At 45.7% G+C, this 24,209-nt stretch overlaps 1 protein-coding gene across 4 annotated transcripts in view; it reads right to left on the reverse strand.

Annotated features, from left to right (window-relative positions):
• The window catches only part of IRS2 (insulin receptor substrate 2), a 46,171-nt gene that overhangs the window by 11,454 nt on the left and 10,508 nt on the right, over positions 1 to 24,209 (reverse strand). Inside the window, exons 2-3 of one of the 4 annotated variants that reach the window (XM_036893754.2) lie at positions 21,741 to 21,801; positions 5,246 to 7,668 (exon numbers count right to left, since the gene is read on the reverse strand). The exons of 1 other annotated variant lie outside the window; for it this stretch is intronic. In XM_036893754.2, coding sequence (XP_036749649.2) covers positions 7,611 to 7,668; positions 21,741 to 21,801 — 119 coding nt within the window. In that variant the 3' untranslated portion in view covers positions 5,246 to 7,610. Of the gene's footprint in view, positions 1 to 5,245; positions 7,669 to 21,740; positions 21,802 to 22,993; positions 23,334 to 24,209 lie in introns of those variants that run through there. 2 more of the 4 variants (XM_036893758.2, XM_036893757.2) reach the window with 2 other exon arrangements.

Raw genomic sequence — 24,209 nt, forward strand, 5'->3', positions numbered from 1 at the left:
CTGGCAAAACTGGACAGCTACATGTAGGAGACTGAAACTGGACCATTGTCTAACCCCATATACAAAAGTAAACTCAAAATGGATCAAAGACCTGAATGTAAGCCATGAAACCATTAAACTCTTGGAAGAAAACATAGGCGAAAACCTCTTAGACATAAACATGAGTGACCTCTTCTTGAACATATCTCCCCGGGCAAGGAAAACAACAGCAAAAATGAGTAAGTGGGACTATATTAAGCTGAAAAGCTTCTGTACAGCAAAAGACACCATCAATAGAACAAGAAGGATCCCTACAGTATGGGAGAATATATTTGAAAATGACACATCCGATAAAGGCTTGACGTCCAGAATATATAAAGAGCTCACACGCCTCAACAAACAAAAAACAAATAACCCAATTAAAAAATGGGCAGAGGAACTGAACAGACAGTTCTCCAAAAAAGAAATACAGATGGCCAACAGACACATGAAAAGATGCTCCACATCGCTAATTATCAGAGAAATGCAAATTAAAACTACAATGAGGTATCACCTCACACCAGTAAGGATGGCTGCCATCCAAAAGACAAACAACAACAAATGTTGGCGAGGCTGTGGAGAAAGGGGAACCCTCCTACACTGCTGGTGGGAATGTAAGTTAGTTCAACCATTGTGGAAAGCAGTATGGAGGTATATCAAAATGCTCAAAACAGACTTACCATTTGACCCAGGAATTGCACTCCTAGGAATTTACCCTAAGAACGCAGCAATCAAGTTTGAGAAAGACAGATGCACCCCTATGTTTATTGCAGCACTATTTACAATAGCCAAGAATTGGAAGCAACCTAAATGTCCATCAATAGATGAATGGATAAAGAAGATGTGGTACTTATACACAATGGAATACTACTCAGCCATAAGAAAAGGGCAAATCCTGCCATTTGCAGCAACATGGATGGAGCTGGAGGGTATTATGCTCAGTGAAACAAGCCAAGCGGAGAAAGAGAAATACCAAATGATTTCACTTATCTGTGGAATATAAGAACAAAGGAAAAACTGAAGGAACAAAACAGCAGCAGAATCACAGAACTCAAGAATGGACTAACAGGTACCAAAGGGAAAGAGACTGGGAAGGATGGGTGGGTAGGGAGGGATAAGGGGGGGAGAAGTAGGGGGGTATTAAGATTAACATACATGGGGGGTAGGAGAAAAGGGAGGGCTGTACAACACAGAGAAGGCAAGTAGTGATTCTACAACATTTTGCTATGCTGATGGACAGTGACTGTAAAGGGGTTTATAGGAGAGACCTGGTATAGGGGAGAGCCTAGTAAACATAATATTCGTCATGTAAGTGTAGATTAGTGATACCAAAAACAAAGCAAAAAAAAAAAAAAAGGGCAGTTCCTGTGTGGTAACCTCCAACGAGTTCTACACAAGGGTATAAAGGGCATATAAAAGTGTAGGCAAAGGGTCTGTTTGTGTTTATACAGAGGATCAAAGCCTAATTGGGCTACCCCGAAAATGAACTAAGATACGATATGAAAAAGAACTTCCAACATCTGCACTCTCTGGAAGACTCATGCCAGAAGATGATCATCAAAAAACCCCAACAAAGATCCACGCACTGCTACAGCTGTAGATGCACTCATCCCACCAGTTCCTGGACTTGCCATGGGAATGAGGAAGGAGATATCTAAGCTGGCCTGTGCATACAGTAAAACAACAAATTTGACTGGATCTATACTGTTGGAACTCAACCAAGAATTTGGAGAAGTGCAAATTGTAGCGCTCCAAACTCTTACAACTACAGACTATTTACTGTTAAAAGAACATATGGCATGTGAACAGTCCCCAGGAATGGGTTGTTTTAATTTGTCTGATTTCTCTCAGACTGTTCAAGTTCAGTTGGACAATATCCACCATATCATAGATAAGTTTTCACAAATGCCTAAGGTGCCTTAATGGTTTTCTTGGTTTCACTGGAGATGGCTGGTAATTACAGATATGCTTTGGTTATGTAACTATACTCCTATTATGTTAATGTGTGTGCGCAATTTAAGTAGCAGCTTAAAACCTATATACGCTGAAGTTACTCTACAAGAAGATATGTCAAAGAAATAATCAATCTTCCCATGTTTTCTTCCGCCTGCTACTTCTATAGCTTTTCTTCTTCCTTCCTAATTACAACCCTTAAATAGAATTCGTGCCTCTTATCAAATTTACCGAGTATCATAACTCCTCCAAGTGGTAAAGATACCTCAAGACAAATGCTGGGCATAGAAGCCACAGGGCATAAATATGCAAAGAAGTAAAAAGCTAACCTTTTCAAACAAGAAGGCTTCTCTCTCACTTACCAACTCTACATTTCCCTGTATGGCCCCGGAAGATGACTGGTTAGCCAGAGACGGGTAAGATTCCTCAAGGGAGGAACAACCTAAGACAGGCACAGTCGCAGGGGGGCCATCAGGTGAGAAATTGGGGATCAACAGAGGTGAGGCTTAGAACCGCCCCCCCCTGTTCTGAGAGAAATCTTCTGCATACGTGGATGTTTTATTGCCCTTGTCTAGCTTGGATTAACACATAGTCTACAGGCACACACCTGATCATCTACATTTACTCTCTTACAACACTAAACTATGTTTTCTACCTTTATCTTGTATCTACCTACCACTTCAGCATTTTATTAAAAATAATAATAATAAAGAGAGAAATGTGGTATCCACATATAAATCAAGTATAAAAACCAAATGAGTATTCATATTTGAACTGACTGTTTAGAGTTCATAATGCATGAGCAAAACCAAAAGTTTCTGTGATGACTGCCCTTGTACTGTTCACTATGTAACTTATTCATTATGTAAGAATTTGTTCTACATGTAAGAACTTGTTTGTTATGCATCAGAAGATTGGAGACTGACGAAAATTAGGCTTGGGGTGGATTAATGATTGTGCATTGAGCATTGACTCCCCTATACAGAATTTTATTGTCGTTAACAACCATTTGATCAATAAATATGAGAGATGCCCTCACAAAAAAAAAAAAAAAAAAAAAAAAAAGGACAGACTTCCAATGGTAAAATAAATAAGTAACCGGGATGTAATGTATAGCATAAGGAATATAGTCAAGATATTGTAACAGCTTGGTAGGGTGATAGCTGGAACCTCGAATTATGTATATAAATGTTCTACCACTGTGTTGTACACTTGAAACTAATGTAATGTAATACTGTGCATCAACTACCCTTCAATAAAAAATAATTATTTAAAAAAAAAAAAAAAAAAAGAGAGCAGGATTTTTGTATGTGCAGTGGTAAAGGCCGAGTGGCTTCATGTCTCAGGTGCAGTCAAGGAAAGAGTCATGTTAGTCATGAAATCAGGGTGCTAAGAACTAGCAGACAGGGAAGTACCAGTGGCTGTGCTGGGTCTTCTGATGCTCTGGAGTAAATACAGGCTGAAGAGACAAGACCGGAGGCCCAGCTGGAAGAGGCAGGGATCTCACAAGACCCTGGGGGATATTCAGTGTTTTCAAGCAGTCAGCCACATGAGACCACACGGGCATGTCACGCAGAGATCATTGCCAAAGCCAGAATCACAAACATCACACTTCACGTAGTTTTGTAATCAAAGCAAGGTGGAGAGCTGCAGTTCCGGGGCAATGACGGAGCGATGACCACCCCCGTGTCCTTCACCCCGGCCTTCAGACGGTTGCTATGACAAATAATGCTGGCCTCACTCACTCAGCTCAGACTTTACGCACAAATGACTGGTCTTCCCCATCAGCCCAGAAATGTGCTAACTAATCATCCGAGATTATCACTGAGAGAGAATTGAGGACCACTGGGTCTGATCATTTCAAGAGGGACTAGCTGTAATCCTCAGGTCAGTTCAGAGACACTGGACCCTGGAATTTGATGACACCGTCACAGGCCAGTCCGCATCTTCCAGGAGGACGACTGGGACATCAATGGGTCAGAACCAACTTCCCCAAAACCAACGCAGCGGGATCTTCCCCTCGTCTTAACATTGCGTACACTTCGCATACGTCAGCACTTGGCGTTCTCCCAATTTTCAACTGTTTTTGACTACTTCCGGCATCTGTGGACTTTGAAACCACCTTTACTTACAATCAGCTCTTCTGGGTGAACGCGTTTGCCGATTCCTGCCGCTGTGAAGGGCAGCCATCATCTGCCCCTTTCCTCACAAGGGCTGGCAGCTCTCGGGCATCAGGCCCCGCAGATGGTTCCTCCTCCTCTGCCTGATCATCTCAGCACAGCCAGGCCACACCACCACCTCAGCTCCCAAGCACCACGCAGCGCATGCCAGGCTTACGATTTAAAAATCATCACTTTAAACCATTGTAGAGATTGATCTGATTTTAAGAGATGGCACCCATGTTAATGTAATTTTAAGGTAAAGTGAAAGTATAGGAAAATTATTCCCAGTAAGGAGGTAAACTGCCCTAAATAAAAACCAATACGCATCACTTTTATATTATTTTCTGCCTCCCCAGTTGCACCTCCTGCCTTTGGTGCCTTTACATCTGGGTATACTTGGTGTTTGCCTTGGTTTATCTGTATGTGTGCATCTCAGGGGGAAGCATGGCTGTGGGGAAGTTGGGGCTCCTATGGCCAGGATCCTCACTGAACTTAAACCACCTGATGATGTAACTGACCTGTTGCTAGGTTACCACTTCCACACCTTTAGGCAATAAGCTATTACTGTGCTATATGGAGAGTTCGGCCCATAAACCCTTTCACCCCAAAGAACGTTCTGCTGTCAATTTCTTTGGTCACATTGAATCCATAGCGAACTTGCCCAGGGCTGAAACCCATTGGCAAGACAATGGTGCAGCGCGGTGAGGCCTCGGAGCTGTGCTTCTGGGTTAGGCCTGGTTCTCCACTGCTGAGCTATGTGCCCCTGACAAGCCCTCACACCCTTCTGTGCCGCATCCCCTCGTCTATAAAACGGGGGTGGTGACTCCTCCCACTGAAGGTTATGAACAATGAAGAGGGTCGTGCTCCTAGAGCACTTAGAACAGCATCCAGCATATTCTGGCTTGTAAAGTAAATCTTTTTTGCTTTCTTAACACAGTTCCTTTTCATAAATGACTTGGGAAAGCATTTCTGGGGCTCCAGAATAAAATTTTAAAATTAAAAGGTATCAAACCATTTCTAAGAGCTTAATCCTTTATTTACTCAAAAACACCGGGAGTAGAGTGGCTTCATGCTGAACTCAGAATCCACCCAGAAAGAAATCTCCTCAAGGCTTTATTCATTTCATAAATAATGTATTTTATTTTATTGCATATGGCTGTTAAGGAGAGCATCCATGATCGATACAGACTAAATACAACGCGCTATTCTACTTCCACTCAGCCTCGTCTCCAGCAGCGTGTCGCGTTGACCCTTATCTACAGCGTGCACAGTGGAAGACAGAGCGAGATAAGGTGAGTCTTTTGTCATACCACAATAAGCAAGAAATATATTTAACATCATGATATCCAGAAACTATACGTACCCAAAAAGAAAACACTGTTTAATAACTGTTAAAGTTTATATAGCAAAAAATATTTTAAATTTAAGGTTAAGTCAGGCAAAATGTACAAAGACCCAATATACACTGTGAAGTTTTAGCAAACATAACATTTATACATTTTGGTTCCATTCTGTAAACTAAATTACAAATGTAAATATTGCATATGCCTTTTTTTTTTTTTTGAAATGTACAGGATAAAGGAAAATTTAGTACATTATCAACTTTTTATTTTGCTTGTTTTTTTAAGTTGCAGGATGAACATGAACCATTGGTATAGTGGCGTGACTATGCAAAGCAGAGAGAAGACGGTGAATGCGCGCCATACACGGTATCCAGGGGGCCCATACCCAGTCCTACGTCCCCTGGGGAGTTCCACGGCAAACCCCACCCATCGATTCCCAGTCCCAAAACTAAATCAAAACTTTAGGACATTTTATACATTTTAATAAAGTATATATATTATACACCGAAATGGCCTGCAAACTAACATCATATGGTCTATGCACTGTTGTGATGTGTGATTTTAGAAAACTAAAACTTTAAAAATGTCCAGAGGGGATCACTTTACATTCAACTTTGTCTTGCGATACAATCTTCTGTTCTAAAAGTTCAGCATGGAAGCAGGAAGACTTTTGCATTGCCATTAAATATATTTTTAAGACATTGAATTTTTTGGTCTTCCTCTAAAAAAGCCTCATTTGATTAATGCATTATTCTATAGTGATATATATATCTATATATTTATATATTTTTTTTTCTCAAAAAAAAAACTCCTCACATCTCCAATGAATTAGTGTGACCTCTGCAGGACTGCTGGAGAGGGTAAGCGTGGGGGGCGCACCCTCGGGGGGGGCGTGCTGCAGCCCTCCATCGCGGCCAAGGCAGCAGCGAGACAAGACATTCTGCTGGTCAGGGTCAGCGGTTTGGGGTGACAGCTGCCATCATCACCACAACACTGAAAACATAAGACAAGAGTAGTCTTGTCAGGAATTTTTTCGACAAGTGACCTGTACTGTGAGCTTGTTCTTCTCCTTTCCCCAGAATGCCTCTCTCATCAGTGTCCTTCCTTCCTTTTTTGCTTTGTTGTCGTCAGGGCCAGTCTCGTGGCCGGCACGACAGCATTATAGTAAAGGTAACATGTGTTTTAAAAATCTGCCGAAGCTGTGACCACCCTTGAATCGCTAGCATGCCTACATGAATTTTTGGTTAAAGAAATGCAAGCTCAAGATTAAGGACAGCAAAGACGTTTGAGCTTGTAAATAGGATCAAAGGCTTCTGCAACTTGAAGTACCTACATAAACATCTACACGGAGAAGATTAAACAAGTCTGTTAAAGGTAAAAAGAGATAGTCACTCCCTCCCCAAACCCCTCCCCCCCACCCCCTACTACCCAATACAGTTGATGATTTTCAAAAGTAGGTTGCTTCAGTTACATATAATAATTATTATTTATTAATCCATCTTCAAAGTCTAATCTCGAATTTCATTTCTGTTGAGAAATGTCAGTCCCACACTGGGCTCTGTCTTGAGTAAACACGCAGGTTCCTGGATTGGAGTCCAACAAGCACTGTGAACTGGAACCAGTTTAATAAGGCTGATGACCACACGTGAGACACATTCGGCAGAGACACACGGGGGTCTGCCCAGACCCCCACCACACAAATCCGGCTTCACCCTGGAACTGAGGTAGGACTGTGGTAGTTGTGAGTGTATGCCAGCAAATACCAGATTTCACCACTTCAGTGGGCGTGGGTAGAATCTCCTAGCATGCTGAGGGATACGTATGCTTGGCCAAAATGAAAGTAAGAAGAAATTAAGACACTGGCCACAATTTAAAGGCCAATGCAAACATCCAATCTTCTTGAGAATAACTTCTTCGGCGAAATGTGTTAAAAAATGAAACACGACCCCAACACAGACAGCAGGAGGATGAATGCCCCTGGGGGGCGGGGGTGGGGGCTGGTGGCCTCTCCTTGCTGGTTCCGCGTCCACGCAGTCACGGATGGTTCAGAACGTGGCCATTGCTCAGATCCAAAAGAAAACTATAAGCAGCTTCAGATTTTTTTTTTTTTAATGCTGAGCATCTTCTTTTAAAGTTATCCTGTGATGGGCGATGCCGATGCCACGGTGATAAAGGCCAGACAGATCTTCACTCTGCAAAGAAAGGCAAGCGTCAGTGGCGACCGGCACGAGAACAATCTGCAGAGGAGAGAACGTCCCTCTGCACCCGCCTTTATCATCTGTGTCACGTCCACATCACTTCGGGGAGCAACGATTTCCGAATTCCCACCTCGGAGACAAGGTCCCGCGGCAGGGGGCGGACGTGTGTCCGGGGCCCCGCGGGCAGAGTGGTTGGGTCTGCAGGGGGCCGTGAGGTCCACCGGCGGCGGGCACTGTCCATCTAGAAACACGGGGCCCGCCCGCGGCTTCCCGATCACCCCCCCGAGGGAAGTGCTAGGGCGGGGGGCGCGCGTGCGGGAGGGGCTGCGGGAGCTGGCGCGGTCCCTGGGGCCGGAGGCCGGCTGTCGGGGGTGCCTGTCCTCCTCCCGGGGCGCCCGAGAAGGGGAAAGGCCCGGCCTGAGTCACAGCCTTGGCGACCACGCACTCTGCCCCCGGGTTTACCCGGTAAGACATGGGGGCGCCATGCGGGGCCCCTCTTCTGCCTGAAACCCCTGCCGGCTGGATGACACACCCTAACCCCTCAAGCCCGGGGCTTCTGAGCCCCAGCAGCTGCGGTCAGGCCCCCGGGCTCGCGGGCACCTGGCCTTGGACCCCACCCAGCCGCAATCACTTCCTCCCTTTCAGGCCCAAGGTTCGATTCCCAATGAGGTTCAAGCCTATTTTCACTTGGTATTGTCCTTTGTTAAGAACTAACTTGGGAGAGACTCTGACATTTTGTAGCATATTGCCTTTTTTTTTTCCCAAGCCTGTTGGCTTTTTAACAAAAATGTCCAGTCGTTCATTTCCATCACCCCCACCCACCCAGCTACTGAATCCCAAGTGACCACGGCTGGCCGTGCCCCGCCCTAAAGAGGCCGATTTTCTTCCTTTGCAGTAGGATTTACATAACCTGCATCATGTCTGAATTCTCCTTTCAAATCATTCAGAATTCTGACCCTAGTCTCTCACCACACGCCCGGCTCCTTTTGTGAATCTGATTCTTCTCTGTTCATCTAGAGTTCAGAGGACTGATGCCAGCAGGAGAGAAATTGCCAGTGTGTCTTGCAGGGGGCAGGGGGCGCCCGAAGCCCCTCCCATGGCCATCCCTGCAGGTCAGGTGGCTCCCCAGGCAAACCAGAGGCCTCGCATCCTGCGTGCAGCCAGAACAAAAGCCTGGACAGACACGGTGCTGCCAACATCCAGGGTAAATACTGCCTCTTTTCATGACTATTTTTTAAAGTTCCCTACTTTTAAATGTGACATTTTGAGGCAGTGTTATTTTATCTTAGTATTTTTAAAAAGGCTTACATCCTTTGAAAAACTCAATGGGTAAACTGTTCCACACATGGAACTTAATGGAAAACAGGACCCAGACTTTCCTCCTAAGGAAAGATAGGTCCCTCTGGCTACTCCATTCATTACTTTCGTGATTTCCAGTTCTAACAGACTAGAGTGAGAACACGAACATTTGCATTCCCTAAAAAGCATGCATTTGCTAAAATCCACCTGGGTGTGCATCCCTCCCTAAATGAGTTTGCATCATGTCACTCAAGCCCTGATGATCAGATGAATCCCACAGCCCCCCGAGTAGGTGATCAATATGCTGTGGATCAACTGACAGAAAGATTTCTATTCACAGTTCATTTTTATGCTAAAGATTAGCAAAATGTGATTAAATCATTTTTTGTTATCTCTAAACCCTTTATCTTGAAAACACCTAAGCAAGTAAGCTCTTCAATTTCTCAAACTTAAGCACATAGTCATCATATAAGTGGGGGGGTTAATGACTGCTGAAAGGTGTACTTTCCATTTCCATTGGCAAATTCATGGGGACACATTATCACACTGTTTTTCAGGACCCTTTATTGCCATGCAACAGCTTCTATCATTAGATCTTCCTGAGCTCTAGTCAAGTTGAACATGTTAATTTTACTTTTTTGGTATGACACAATTATCAAAACCTGAACTTCGAAGTATTAGCTTTAGGAAAGAGCTGATAAAAGGCCAGGAAATCATTCACTCATGCATTTATGCACACAACTACCTCTCAACACTTAAAAACTCTATCTGGATGCAGCGCTTCATTGGGGCACCTGGGCTGTTGGGGCATAAGAGAAAGTACCCCCAACGTGAGAGTCATAGGGCAGCCCTTCTCTGGTGGGGGTGCTCGGCCAGCACCCGAATTCTGCAGGGCTGCCAGCCTGCATTTCTGCACCCTGAGCGATGCCACATGGCATCGGCCAGTAAGGGGTGATTCCCTGGAATGCCAATGCCAGGCGAGCAGCCCAGCCTCCATGCAAGGGAGGAGACAGGGATGTGACCCCTCCATATGGCCCAGGGAGAGCCCCTGCAGCCAGTGGGAAGGAGGCGGACAGTGAGAGCAGGGACACAGGTAGGAGAGAGGCCACCAGCTCAGGGCAAGCACCTGGGCATGAGAGGCGAGCCGCCAGTACCGAGTCTCCCTCCAGATGAGAAGAGCTGCTTCCGAACAGGACACCCACTACGCCAAGGGACCAGGGGCCACCACATGCAGCTGCCACTGACCACCACAGCTCAACCACCTTACCCCAGGCCTCCCCGCACAGCCAGGTCTGGTCGACAGACCGAGGTGCTAGAAGCCCCACACCAAACACACAGAACGAGCCTTCAGAAACCATTCTCGCTCCGGGAAGAGACGAAAAGGCCACAAACACCTCACCCAGGGTGGAGATGACTAGACTTGCTGAGCAGAACAACCTGCACAAAATTTACTGATGGAAGCACTACAAATGCATGCAGGAAAAATGGACCTACATTAGAACCCTAACTATAATTTTATTTGTTACAGAAAGAAGGCCCAAGACAGGCCGTCTGTGTAGGCTGAGATCTAGGACACCTGCTCCAGTGCCGGCTGGTGAACGAGCCATGCAGGGCACTGAGGAAGTGGCTGCAGGCCTCAGGGACCCCTGGGCTAATGGCAGTGCCCACTGCCATCAGGACGGTGTCTGGACCGCCCCCTCGCACCCCAGGAGGAAGGGCAGGTAGGCAGCAAGTGGGACCCAGGAATGTGAGCCCCACTGTGGCCCTTTAATTTACTCCAAGTAAGTTAAAGGATCTCCCCCACTGAAAATTAATCTGGTTCATCCAATCAGCAAAAAATCCAGACAACTGACCTGATATCCTCACCTTTAAATATTTATACCTCCTAAAGATGACATTCCAGCAGAATTTTATTATCTATGTTAATTCCACTAGAAGCAAAGAACGAATTATTATTAAGTTTATGATCACTCCACACTGAATATTCATTAAGATGGGCGACATTCTTTGAACTCATTAGATGCAGCAGCAAAACAGAAAAGAAATATAGCAAGAATCACGTGTTACTCACAAATGCAATTACAGAACAACGGACATGGATTCTGCTTCAAGAGGTAATGCATCTAAAAATAATCTAAACTTACTGATACTCACTCTCTCTGTCATATAATTATACACTGTACTATTCTGCAGCTTAGATATTGCTTTGTAAAAAAGAAAAAAAACACCCATTCACAGAAGCATCCATCTAGAGTTGATTTTAAAAAAGCCTTCTGTTGAAAAGATTGAAGTTGTTCCATATGACATATCATGTATGCCAGCTATTCCAGTCTTTCTCTTCCTCTGTCACATATGACAGTGATGTTCTCATGAGGGATGCACCCCATGGGCCGTTATCCTGCCTCCCTGGGGAGCAGTGATAATTCCACCCTTTCCCCTCCACTTAAAGGAGCGATCAGAAGGCAAATGAGCAACAGTGTTGTCAGTAAAAAGAAAAAAATCACTGAACAACTGTCATTAAAACAAGCGGGAAAGCGCCCTTGCCTGGGACAGAACAAATGTCAAAACACTGCCAGCTCATCCCACAGGGCAACCAGCCTCCATGATTCCACCCCATGTTTCTCTACATTTTCTTACAGAAAACACAGTGAGGTCTAGAAGGTTTTAGAAATAAAGCAGGTACATCTGCTCTGGCAAGTAGACTCAGGCAGCGTTTTAGAACCACATTCCAACTCACTTCTTTCTGTTCTGATTTCTCATGAGAATTTGGGTTTGGATGGGTTTGATGTCATGGTCATCGTTCAGGGTTCAGAATTCAGTATATAAACCTGGGTCATGAGGCCCTGGTTCTCACCGCAGAGCGCCTCCCGGGTTCCATCCCTGGCCAACCCCGGGTGGGGCCCCTGGCCAGCCAGGCCTCTGGCGACCAGCACGGGACTGGAGTGCAAACCCATTTCGTAGCTAAAAATGACTCAACACTTCAGGCATATCTGAAGTAGAAGTGCTGCAGATTATAATATGCATGACAAAATAAAACTATACTTCGTATAATTAAAATTGATATTTCCAGTAGCAAGTATAATTAAGAAAGAAATAACCCCTCCTGCCCCCCTCAACCCTTGAGCCCAACAGAGATGTTCTTAAGGCCCATTTAAACTTTTTATGTTAAACACAGAATTAGGGGAGAAAATAAACTTTTCAGTTATTTGGGGAATTCCTAGAAAAATAATCCTGATAATTCAGTATCTCCTTACTTTACTAAAAACAAAACTCTTAGAATATACCAAACAGGAAAAAAGAAGTAAGGTTGGATATGATAACAAAGAAGCCAGAGATTCTAAGAAAAACGGTTACTTGAACTTTTCCTTTAAACTGGGGGAAAAAAAATTACTCAAAAGGGAAATATGGAAGAGTTAAGTTCCCCAAGGACAAAAGGGGGTAGTTAATTCCTTTACCAACGCTACTTGTGAAAGACTAAAACCTTTCTTTGATATGAGCTCATTTTCACTAACAATTAAAATCACTTCATTCTGAATGCCAGTTATTAAAGAAATTTCCCAGAATCAAGTTGTAACTTGATGTCAATGACATAATGTGAAACAGGCTGAGACAGTCTAGTTCTCATATGAGGCTGGGCTTATTCAACAAACATATCTTTCTCTTAAACTAAGCTCAATCCTTCACATCAGACCTTGTGTGAATCACAAAGACTCGAGCAATCAACCGCCCAGTGTCTTAATACTGCACTTCACATTTCCTTCATATACCAAAGTTTCACCACCGGGTCTCCACCCACTTCACATTACATCACAATACCACAGGGTCCCTCTCTTTTCTGGCTTGTTACTAAAAAGCCAGGTGTCACCATCCATAAGTGCTTCCTCCGTGGCCCAATTTCTCCATTGTACCAGCAGCAGCAAGGCCCCACATCCCAGGCAAAAGGTCACCAACTGTCCTTCCACACACAACACCGGACAGGCACGAGTGCCCCCAACCAGATGCGGGGGGACCCTTCCCTAAAATGATGAAACCTCAGACCTTTCTAGGTGAGAACCACGGAGGCAGAGTCAGTGACGTGCCCAAGGCCTCATGCTGCCCAGCAGGCCAGGACGCCCCTTGCCTTCTCCCAGAACTGCCCCCACTGCCCCACCTGGCCCATGACCATTCCCCCACCCCCCACAACAACAACAGGGTGGGCTCGGGGACAGCTGGGAAAAAGTCTGGAACTTTCACCTGGGCCTGGAATTTAAATTTTTATAAGGCACCATTGGCTTTTATAAAACTCAACGCAGCAACACCAAATCCAGCACAGACAACGGGTTTCGGCTTCCTGCCTCCTGTCTGTCCCCTTCTAGTCGAGGTGCGGAGTCATGCCCATCCTCAGCATCTTGTATGATGCTTGCTTTGTCCTTCATATAGCCTCGTTGCATTAAGTTTAAATAAAAACCGAAGTATGTGGTTTATGCCACTTCTCACTGGCAGTAAAGCTAAATAAAATCTTCTAAAAGAGAACAAAACTTTAGTACTGCCTGAGGTCCAAGAGAAAAGAAGACCTTTTATGCTTCACCTGAGAGTGACATTCTAAGATAGAGGTTGGCAAAGTATGACCAAATCTGGCCCATTGCCTGTTTCTGTAAGAAAAGTTTTGCTGAAACACAGCCAGCTAATTCGCCCGCACGTGGCTGCCCCACACTCCAACAGCAGAGTTGGTGGCTGTGGCAGAGCCTGTGTTCCCACAACATAAGGAAGACAATGAGGAGACAGAAGGGTAAGTCTGTCAAGATAACACCGTGTATTTCCACCTCTGTGTTGCACCAGGAGACTGACACCCCTTTTGAATATTATCTGCAAGCTTACGTATGTAAGAAATGTAATACTATCTACTAAAAACCGTGCTGTCCTGTTACAGACCCCACTGAAGATGAGGAAGCAAATCATAAGATCATTTATGAAGCCAGCACACTTTGGGCATCAATTTCCTTTACCTACAGCTCTAATGTGAAAGTACTGAGCAAACACAATCATTTACTAAAGGTACCCTACAGTACCGCATTTCCAACTTTAACAGAGATAAAGTTATATTACAGTAGCCAGGCAATCAGAAAGGGCCCAAATCTCTTCTCTTTCTTGGGTCATTTGAAAATGTTAATATAACCACTATGTTTCTGCCCTACATAACAGTAAGAATATTTGTGCCAAGTGATATTATGACTTGCGTTAAAATTGCAAATATCCTATGATATTTCCTCAGATTTAACACATTATTATGCTTTTTATACTGATGTAAAAAATGTATTTTATGGACACTATAAAAATGTTTTTTATTTACATCTGAAGTTCTCAAACCTAAATGTTATGTATTTTCTATGAAACAAAGAGAATGCATAATAACAATTTATTAAAAACATATCCACCCCCAAATTTCCTGTTGTGTTATACATCATTTCAAATGAACCTTGATTTCCTTCAAATACTTAAGAGTTATTGTTGGATTTGTTTGTTTTATGATTTGATTCCTTTTTGTTTTTATTATTGAAATTGAAGAAAGCATTTTCTGAAAGTCTAAACTTATACCAAATGCAACTCAAATCCCCTCTACATCATCAGTGAATGGGAAACATACTTATGAGTATAGTTAAAAAGAACTTCAGGATTCTAAAATATGCTGTTTTTCACATTTAACAGTAATACAGTAATTTGGCAATGTATAAAAAATAGAGTACGGTGAAGTGTTTGTCTTTCATTACAGGAAAAAAAGAAGTTTTTAAAGAAAAGGGAAACTGTGTGATCCACAGTACCCCACCCCCAGCCAGTGAAGGGCCATCATCCTTGTAGACTCAGAGCTCCCGCTGGGCACATACACACAGGGCCCTGGGCAGCCTCTGCTTCTGAACTGCAGGTAAACTCCCTCCCCACCTAAAACGCATACATAATACCGGCTGTCAGCTTTGTCTCTTGGGGAAAGTATACATCTAACTTAAAAGCCCTCATGTGAATGGGCACCTGCCTTTCAGTATAGGATCTGCCCATAATGTCGAGGCCAAGGGTTGAAGCCCACTCAGAACCAAAGTGCTTGCTCTCTGGGCCCTGGCACAGGCTGGAGTACTCATGACCCACCAGCCATCTCAAAAGCATTCCTGGGAGCTTAGGAATGACTCAGGGTAAGTTGTCCCCACGCCTTAAAGCCACATGCCATTCCCATGGCTCAGCGTGAGGTGGGTGTTGGCAGCCCCTGGCCTCACCAGAGTCAGGGTCCTGGGGCCCAGAGGCCAGCACTTACCTAACTGTTCTCTCTTATGAAAAAGGGGACATGGTTCTCCTACCCTGAAGCCTCACCAGGCCACCGTCAAACTACCCCATGAGATTTTATGTATCAAATTTATAAATAAATAATGCAAACAAATACATACACATGCATTTTTTCCATATACAGAGAAGCACACACTACCAGCGTGGCTTGCGTCTTGTGGCTGGATCCCTTTGCTTTCTTCTCACACCTTTAAATGATGTATACATGCACCCACACGCTTTGTTTGGAACTACAAAGACTTCTTAACACCACGCCAGGCAGCCCTTTGCTGGAAGGAAAGCCTGACCCCTCCCACCCTGCTCTTCGGGCCAAGCTGTGTGCCGCAGTGTGGTGTCTCTGAGCACACTGGCCTTCACAGCTATTCTTCATTCAAAATCATATCTATGAATGACATCACGTACAATTGCAACTTCAAGAAGCAAATAAACAACCGATGAATGCACAGAAACAGCGGCAAAAAGCATCCGGAATAAAATGAATACACTTGTTTTAATTGGACAGAAGCAGAACAGAAGCAGAATTGTTTTTCTGGGGGTAACTCTAGGCCATTTAATGCTAACAGTTCTCAACCGCTGCACAGAACGCCTTGCCTGGCTACTTCCTTTGCGCCCAGCGGAGGGGTCGGGGAGGGGCCAGAACACCCGTGTGCGGGGCGGGAGGCACAAACCCGTGCTGGGCCTCGGCCCAGGTGACCACCCCCGCGGCTTCCACACACCGGGCGCCACAATGCGATGGGCGTTCTCATACCTCTGGGGCCAGTGAAATTTACACCCAAGCCAAGTACTACTTACTGAAATTTCAGTAATGAAAACTGGAAAGTGCTAAGTTACAACTCATCTTTACGAAGTTACGCTAGTGGACAGAGGTGAGGATGGAGATAAGGGTCCTGAGAAAGGGCCCGGACAGCTGCCCAGCTCACGGTCACTTGCTTAGAAATAAAATAAGGGAAGAAAGCAGCCGCAGATGGCCAGGCCTTCCCAGGCAAGCAGAGACAGGGAAACCTCGCCCTGCTCCCTGGGATCTGCAGACGCTCACCCCCGCCTGGACCCACATCCACACAGCGCCCTGGTCAGGTCGAGCCACAGCACACGCCCTCTTTGGGCCAAAATGCCAAAGTGCCTACACAGTACTCAACACCTGAGCCTCAGCAGCGGGAACCTGGTGAACACCAGCACCCCCAGCCCTGGCTGAGCCTCGACCAGACCTGCTGGGAGGGACCTCCAACAGCAGCAGCCCAGGACCAGCGTGGGATTCCCAAAGGCACCTCAGTAGATTCCTGACAGCAGGCAGGGTGGAAACCCCGGCCCCCAACCCCTCCTGGTGGTCCCAGGGCCACCAACTGTTAGACTCAGAGCAGGGAAGGGCACCTGCTGCTGCCAGCCTGGGGAGGGTTACGCCCAGGGACGGAGGGGACCAGCTCCTATCCAGACAGCACACTGGGGGACACTTCTCGGACACTCTTGGTCACCAACACGCCTCTTGCCCCTCCCCCTCCCCCTGCCCCCGTGAGAAGAAAGCAGAGTGAATGAACAAAATCCCCATCCACATTAAGACACAGCTTCCCAAATGGCTGAAGGCTTGGAAAGGACCAATTCAGTATGAAAACAGCATTTCCGACATTCAATGCGGTTGGACTGGGAGCGCTGATCGGCACAGCCCCAGTTCCAGGTGCCTCGAGGCTGGGCTCAGTCCTTTAAGACTTTCAAGAATGGATTTAAGAGACGTGCCTTCCTAAACACTCTTTAGTAATCAAAACGACAAAATCCAGACGGAGCAGACATACACTTCCTGTACAATAATTACATCCTTTACATGACAGGCTCAGCACGCTCGCCCTTCCAGGAGGGCACCACACAGACAGTGGCATTGCAGCCAGGAAAACCATTTCTGCCGTTCAACAATTAGCAGTTACATAATTTTGTGACACTTAGTATATATGAATTAATATAAAAGAGCTGTTATTTTCTCAGATTTTCTTAGACAGCAACAGGCCATTTTACGGTATCTACTTGCAACAATGAACTGAACATGAATGGGACTCAGGCTTCGAAGTAACCTAAATAGAAAGTAACAGAAAGAAAAGGGGTCTAGTTGCTCACACTTTCAATGCTGCATGGATATGGTAAGATGATGATGAGCAGACTGAATTATTTCCGACTCTTGGCTGGTCACCTGCTTGAAGGGCTGGGTGGGACAGGCCCGGGTGAAAGCACAGCCCCAGCCCCACGTCCCTGTGAAGGCCCGGGCGTGGGTCGCACACCTCCTCCACATGCAGACACGGCTTCCTTACACCCACCACCTCCTGCCCTGATGCCTTATACACCTGGCTGTCAAGAATTCCTCATGAACCAGAGACATCAAGGCGATCCACAGTATAAACGCGTTTTCTAAAACCTACACCTGACAGTGAAACTGAAAATTTCCCATTTCCTGTCTGGAAGAGGCTGGCGGGAACCCCTAAATGGAAGGAATACCCACCGACACAGCTGAATGTTAGGATGAGCTCACCGTGCCTGTGAGAACAGATGGGCTCCCTTAAGACATCCTATGCACACCATCATTTTTCTACACATTTCAGAAAAACCACAGGACCTTGGACCTAAATTCTAAAGGTAGAACTGAATAGTGTCGAGTTCTTAAGGTGATAAGAGCTACGAGCCAAGGCACCAGCCCATTCACTAAATGAGCATCTTCCTCACAGACGGGCTGAGGAGGCGCCCTTCCACATGTGGCACACACTCCCTGCACATGGCACATTTTTTTCTACACACGGCACATGCGCTTTTCTCATGTTTTCACAACCTGAGCTCCCAACTCTGTCCACTAGAACTTTCCTATTAAGGAAGAAAATCTATGAAACATACGGAATGAAGAATTATCTATCATGTAAATTCCAAATCAGCTGAAAAATGAAATCCATCTGTTGTGCAGCCCAAACTTCCTATGGGAAAGCAGAACTTGGGGTGTGCCTGGAGGGGAGCGAGGGGCAAACGGCTTCACACATCAGGGACCAGCTCCCAGACGCTCAGCACCACGTCCAAGAAGAGGGTCTTTTTTAACACGAAGGCCGTGTCACCCGTAAGAGGAGCAGAGCCAGACAGCCAGCGGCGCCTCCCAGAACAATGCCCCACACCGGCGGGGAAAGGTGCCGCTCGGCTGGGGCAGGTCCGTGGCTAAGCTCCACCCTCGGGTTCTGCCTTTTAAAAAATAAGGAAGATCACGCGAACCCACCTCCAGGGAGGCTACGAGGACGACACACCACTTTGAAACGTGTTAGAAACGACAAGGTGCTTTACAAATACGTTTGTGTCGAGGGTGCAGTTCCGTATCGGACACCTTGATCATGCTGTCGGCCTCAGGCAGCCCTCCTGCGGCATCCGCGCCTCGGTTACAGCCGGGTCTTGCGTCCCACCGCTTAGGCCTCTTCCCTTTCTATATGCTACGTTTGTGAAAGAAACTCAAGAGCTGACATAAAGCTAGGTAAACCACGCCACTAGGACAGCGTCAGGTGATGCCATCAGTAAGGCTTCCAAATTCTCCATGTGGTGTCTCCTCTCACTCCGCTCAACGGGAACTTAAGCCCCCAGGCCGCCTGGCTGGGCTCTGCACGTCAGGGTCCCCCGGTACCTCCTTCCCTTGGCTGCTGCCCTCTCCCTCCTGCCTCCTGCCGGCCGCACCGGCGCCTCTGGCTCTGGAGCACGCCTGCAGTCTGCCGGGGGCCTGCCTGGCGGCGGTTCCCTCGGAATACCTGCAGGATTCTCCCTCCACCTACCCCCAACACTGGCTTCCGCACCACCTTCAAGCTATCACCTTCCCTCTCCTTCCCCACCTCACCTTCGGGGCATTTTTTACCACCTACAACACTGCATGTTTTGAATACATTTCAAAATTAAATTTATTTACTAGGTTTCAATGGTAGACTTTAAGACTCAGTGAGGTAGGTAAGGACAGAAAACTTGCCTGGAACTGACTCCCACATCAGCCTGATGGGCTGGTGACACAGAGCTGCCCCCCTTCAATGGACTGCCCTCCTCTGAGTCCAGCGGCTACCGTGGCAGAGAGTAGGGGCTCCGGCAGGGGCAGGTTTTCAGAGCAGGAGGCACTATGACAGAGAGGCTGCTGGTAGCCACGAGGCCCCTGCATAGGAGAAGGGGGCGCCCCTGGAGAGGCATGGATATTGAAAAAAAGGATGGGATACATGCTTTTAAAACGGCCTTCAGATCCACTTGCCCGCCCTTATCGGTGTGTCTTAAGAAAACACTGCCCTATTTGGAAATTATTAGGACAGTGACTCAAAATTAAGCCGCATCCCACAGATCAAAAAGGGAGGAACCTTGCTCAGTAGCAGGTGATAGTGAGCAGAGAACGAAAGGCGCAGGGAATGGAGACCAATAACCCTGGGATGGGAAGTTTCTGGAGTGCTACCATTGTCAGCACAGACTGAGCACCAAGAGAAGTACCAGGGTGGTTAGAGGCAAGGCTGCCAGGAGGTGAGAGCAAGCGACATCCAGGAGAGGGTACCCAGCAAAATCAGACCCTTGGATTCTCAGAAGAAAATGGGTCCAGAACATCTGCCTTATCAGATGCACCTGCTGGGTGGGGAGAAGGGGCTGAACGTTTGCGTGGTCCATCAGAATTTCCCAGCAAGGGCCCCACAGTCCTTCAGGGACATCCCGCTCTTTGTCTTTGGCCAAGAATGCCTGGGGAGTGGTACCCACTTTAGTGGCAGGTGAGGCTGCCCGGGAGCAGCTCAGGTGGGGTGTGGTCCAACGTGAAGGCCCGAGCAGGCAGGGGGTCCCCGTATCTCCCAGAACTCCTCCTCCTGGGCTGGTACCCATAGACCTCCCAATAAAGTGGCAGCCTTAATGGTCTTCCGGCTCTAAGAAATGGCTGAGGACTCAAGGAACTTGGGGCGTCAGCTGAGCTGCATGGACTCCCGAGTCAAGGGGATGAATGCTCATGCCCCAGTTACTCTAGGAACTTAATTAAATGCCACACACCAGGGCAACGTGGACAGTTTACTACAGTGATCCTTCCATTTGGAACTAAGACTACTAATCACCCAGCACTACTGATAAGCTCACTGCAAGTAATGCCAAGAAGCAAACAGAATTAAGGTGAGTCAGTTCTACCGGAATCTTTGAGTTTTTGATATGATACAAAAATACCTAAATGTCATTATATTTGGAAGCTACAGAAACTTTAAAAGAAAACACTCATTTAAAAAACTTGCCAAAATAAATAAAATCTGAAGAATGTGTAAAAATTCATCAATGTTTATATTTATAATAGTTTGTCAAGCTTTCATATAGAGTATTTCCACATCACTTGTATTTAAAGTTTTAAAAAACTTTTTTTGGTGTTTACCCCAACTGGTGTATGTTAGTTTCCTGGACTGACTGTAAAATAAATGTACAGCTTTGGATTTATAACATACTAAAGGCTGAAATGCAGATTTTTGCAGTTTTGCAACTAATATACTTTGCTAAATGATACCAAAATATTTTCAACTGGACTGTATGTTTATTTGAAGTCAACTTGTCAAAGGAACAAAAGTCCTTTTTAGAAGTCTCCCCAAACTTATTTGTAAATATAACTGGAAGAGCATGTAAGTAGCTTATGGATTCATTTTCTGTTTCATGTGCATATGAAAAGTATTATTTCAGGTCACTTTTATGCGGGGAAAACAGTTTTTTAAAACCTACTGTCATATAAGATTAGATAGAAATGTAACAAAGCACTTAAGTGACTCAGCTATTTAAAAAGGCATGCAGGCTGTGGTGTACGGAGCTGGCCACTGGAACGCCCCTTTCGAGGAACCCCTGCTGGCCACCAAGCTGCGGCGTGTGAGCCCTACCCTGGATTCCTCTTGCCTCATTTCTGATCTTCAAACAGAATCAAACTGCTCAACACACTCTAATCCATGCCTCACTTAATCCTACATACTGCCTGGACTTTCTCAAGTATTATTTGGTAGTTTTTAAATTTAGTAAGCACACCCTGGCCTATTTCCCACCTCCCTGACGCCTCACCCCCTTAGGGCTGGCCAAGGCCCGAACGCCGTGGACAAGGCCCTGTGCTGAGGGGTGACACACCGACGGCTGTGCGGCGGCTTCCCCGACGCACCTGCAGTTCAGGGCATCCCAACTTCAGCCCCTATTTTCGGCAGTTCCCATCCCCAGCACCCAATCCGCAGGCCCTCCAGGAAGGCAGGATTTCACAGGTGGGCTCCAACCCCCTGGGAGGCCTCCCAGCGGCCATGGAGACCCCTGCTGAGCAGGCACGCAGACCCTTCCTTCCTGCCCGCTTTCCCACCCACTGTGGGAAGTGCCCCGCAGACGCCACTCCGGGGCCGTGCACACCGACCCGCGCTCTCCTTAACCTGTAAAGCCCTTTGTTTCACCACCACTCCACGAATCGGCACGAAGGAGAGCACGTTGGTTTCCTTGCTGTTTACCTGGTACGACAGGCTCCACCCCGTGCCGGCTGTGCACCAGGCGGCGGGCGCGGCCCCGAGGCTGCAGAAGCAAACAAACCCAGTGAAACCCTGGGGGACACCGGGCCACAAGCACCGACCACACGTTTTAAAAATATGCAAAATGCAAGAGTATGGATTGCTTGTGCACTTTTATGTTTTTTTACATTGCCCTTCATGCCTTGGAAAGAACAGTTATGCTCACATCATTAGGAAGGTGGCACCTTCTGAAAAAACATTTCCCATCATGTAAAAATTCTGCTAAATGGTTTTTTATTTCCCCAGGAAAAAAAAAGGTATCTTAGAAGCAAGTACACAGAAGAATTCACTTGGCCACCTAGCCACAACTGATCAGTTACTTATTGGTCCTTAGGCAGATTCTAAATTGGTTAGTTTTCAAATAAACTCGTCATTAAATAGGTTAATGACTCATTTCTTAGGAAACTGTTAATGGACTTACTCATAATGAGAAATATATGATATTTCACTTATAAAATAAATACATTTTAAAGACACTTCAAGCAGTAACTGAAAATGCCCACTGACCCATTAGGTACTAGATTAGGGGGCCAGGTTGTTCCAACTCACAAAAAATGAGGACTAGGAGTTCCCTGGGTAATAGGGGCCTTTCGGCTTGAATTATCCCAAGAATTTTCTTTCTTTTCCTTCTTTCTTTTTTTTTTTCACAAGGAAGCACATGATCTTGAATGTTTGCCAAACCATTCCTCTGCCTCATCAGTAAACACTGCCCACATGGTCACGAGCAGCTTATTTCCCCGATTTACAACATGCTTCCCCGTTGAGGGGCCTCTGCAATCTCTATTTCTGTCCACCAACATACCTTTTAGCCTATGCATGAAGCAATTCACTAAAATGTTCCAAGACAAACAAATGAACACCACTTCCACAAATGCTAGGCTGTTCTAGAGAGAACGGGCCATAACCTGGGAGAAGGTTATCCATCAGTACACGGAAGACCCACAGAGACACAGCATACCCTGTTCTTTCTTGATAGTATTTACAAACATCTCTACCAACTAATTAAAGTGGTGACCTTGGAAAAGACGCCTGACCTCCCTCTCAGCCTCTGTTTTCACAACCTTAAAATGAGCTACATTATACCAATGGTTCCCAGCCCTTCTCCCTCAAAACGACCTTGTATTTTTTTCTGCTTGTTACCACACTGTGTGGAAAAAGCCTGAATGTACTGGGCGGATAAGAAGAGGAATCAAATCAAGGATAATACACAGTTTTGCTTTATTGTAACAGAACAGCTGGAGGAATGAAGTCTTCCACGTCCAGGACCACCAGGGTCCAGAAAGCAGGACTGGAAGCCCCCAGAACAGGTGTAAAAACTAGTTAAAAAACATCAGGGGCTACGCTGATGGACAGTGACTGTAATGGGGTTTGTGGGCGGGACTTGGTGAAGGGGAGAGCCTAGTAAACATAATGTTCTTCATGTAATTGTAGATTAATGATAACAAAAAAAACAAAAATCAAAAAACTTCAGGGGGCTTTCTTTCAATGCCCAGTCTTCCTGCTAACTGCTCCCTTTTTACCCTGAATGAATTCTGCCTGGAAGAAAAAAGAGAAATTAAGCAACTATCATCCAAGTGAAGTAAAAAACAAAATGTCAACTTGTAAGTTGCCTCAAATGGGCACGACAGTAAAATCTTAACGTAACTATTGTGTATGAACTTCCAAAGCAAGAGAGTTTATAGGACTGAGACCAGGTGATGTAAACAGCACTAGCTGGGGATCAGAAGATGTGAGCAGGCAGAAACACAGGGAAATGCTGGCAAGTCAGCTCCCGCATGCAGCCCAGCCCCCCTATTCCTTTTGGCTTGGGCATCCCAGGCAGGAACTGGGCACCTCTCAGCTGTAGGTTCCTTACTCCAAGAATGGGGACCCAGGTGGCCTGCCCGTGTGTTGTAGGGTTTTTAGAATATTACCTGATACTGTGTGTATGATCAAGGCTTAAAACTATGAAGTAAAGAAAACCATCCTTTGGATCTTAAACAGTTCTTTTGATCCAAAGGGGAGAGGAGCATGCAATTACCTTTCAATGCTGATCAGAATAACGGTTACATTTTCATCATCTCCAACTTCAATAGCATCCTTCCAAAATTGTTCACTGTCCACCAAGTTTTGGGATAGTTACACTTATAATTTGGGGGCAAATGATGGACTGACTTAAATAACTGCTTTTAAATTTGCTTAGAGAAAGCACTCAGTCACATTCATAAATATTAAAGATTATGCATTAATACCATGCAAAAGCATAAATCATTCTTAACATAAACATGGATTTTATGGTAACTACTAAAGTCACATAAGATAATGAACTCTTATCCTAATACCTGTTTTTACGCATTGAAAAAACTGAAATCTAATGCTGCACTATAGTAATTCACCCAAGTATTTGTACCAATACCATATGGATAGATTAAG

This window comes from Manis pentadactyla, chromosome 17 (assembly GCF_030020395.1).
Source record: "Manis pentadactyla isolate mManPen7 chromosome 17, mManPen7.hap1, whole genome shotgun sequence".
NCBI lineage: Eukaryota > Metazoa > Chordata > Mammalia > Pholidota > Manidae > Manis > Manis pentadactyla.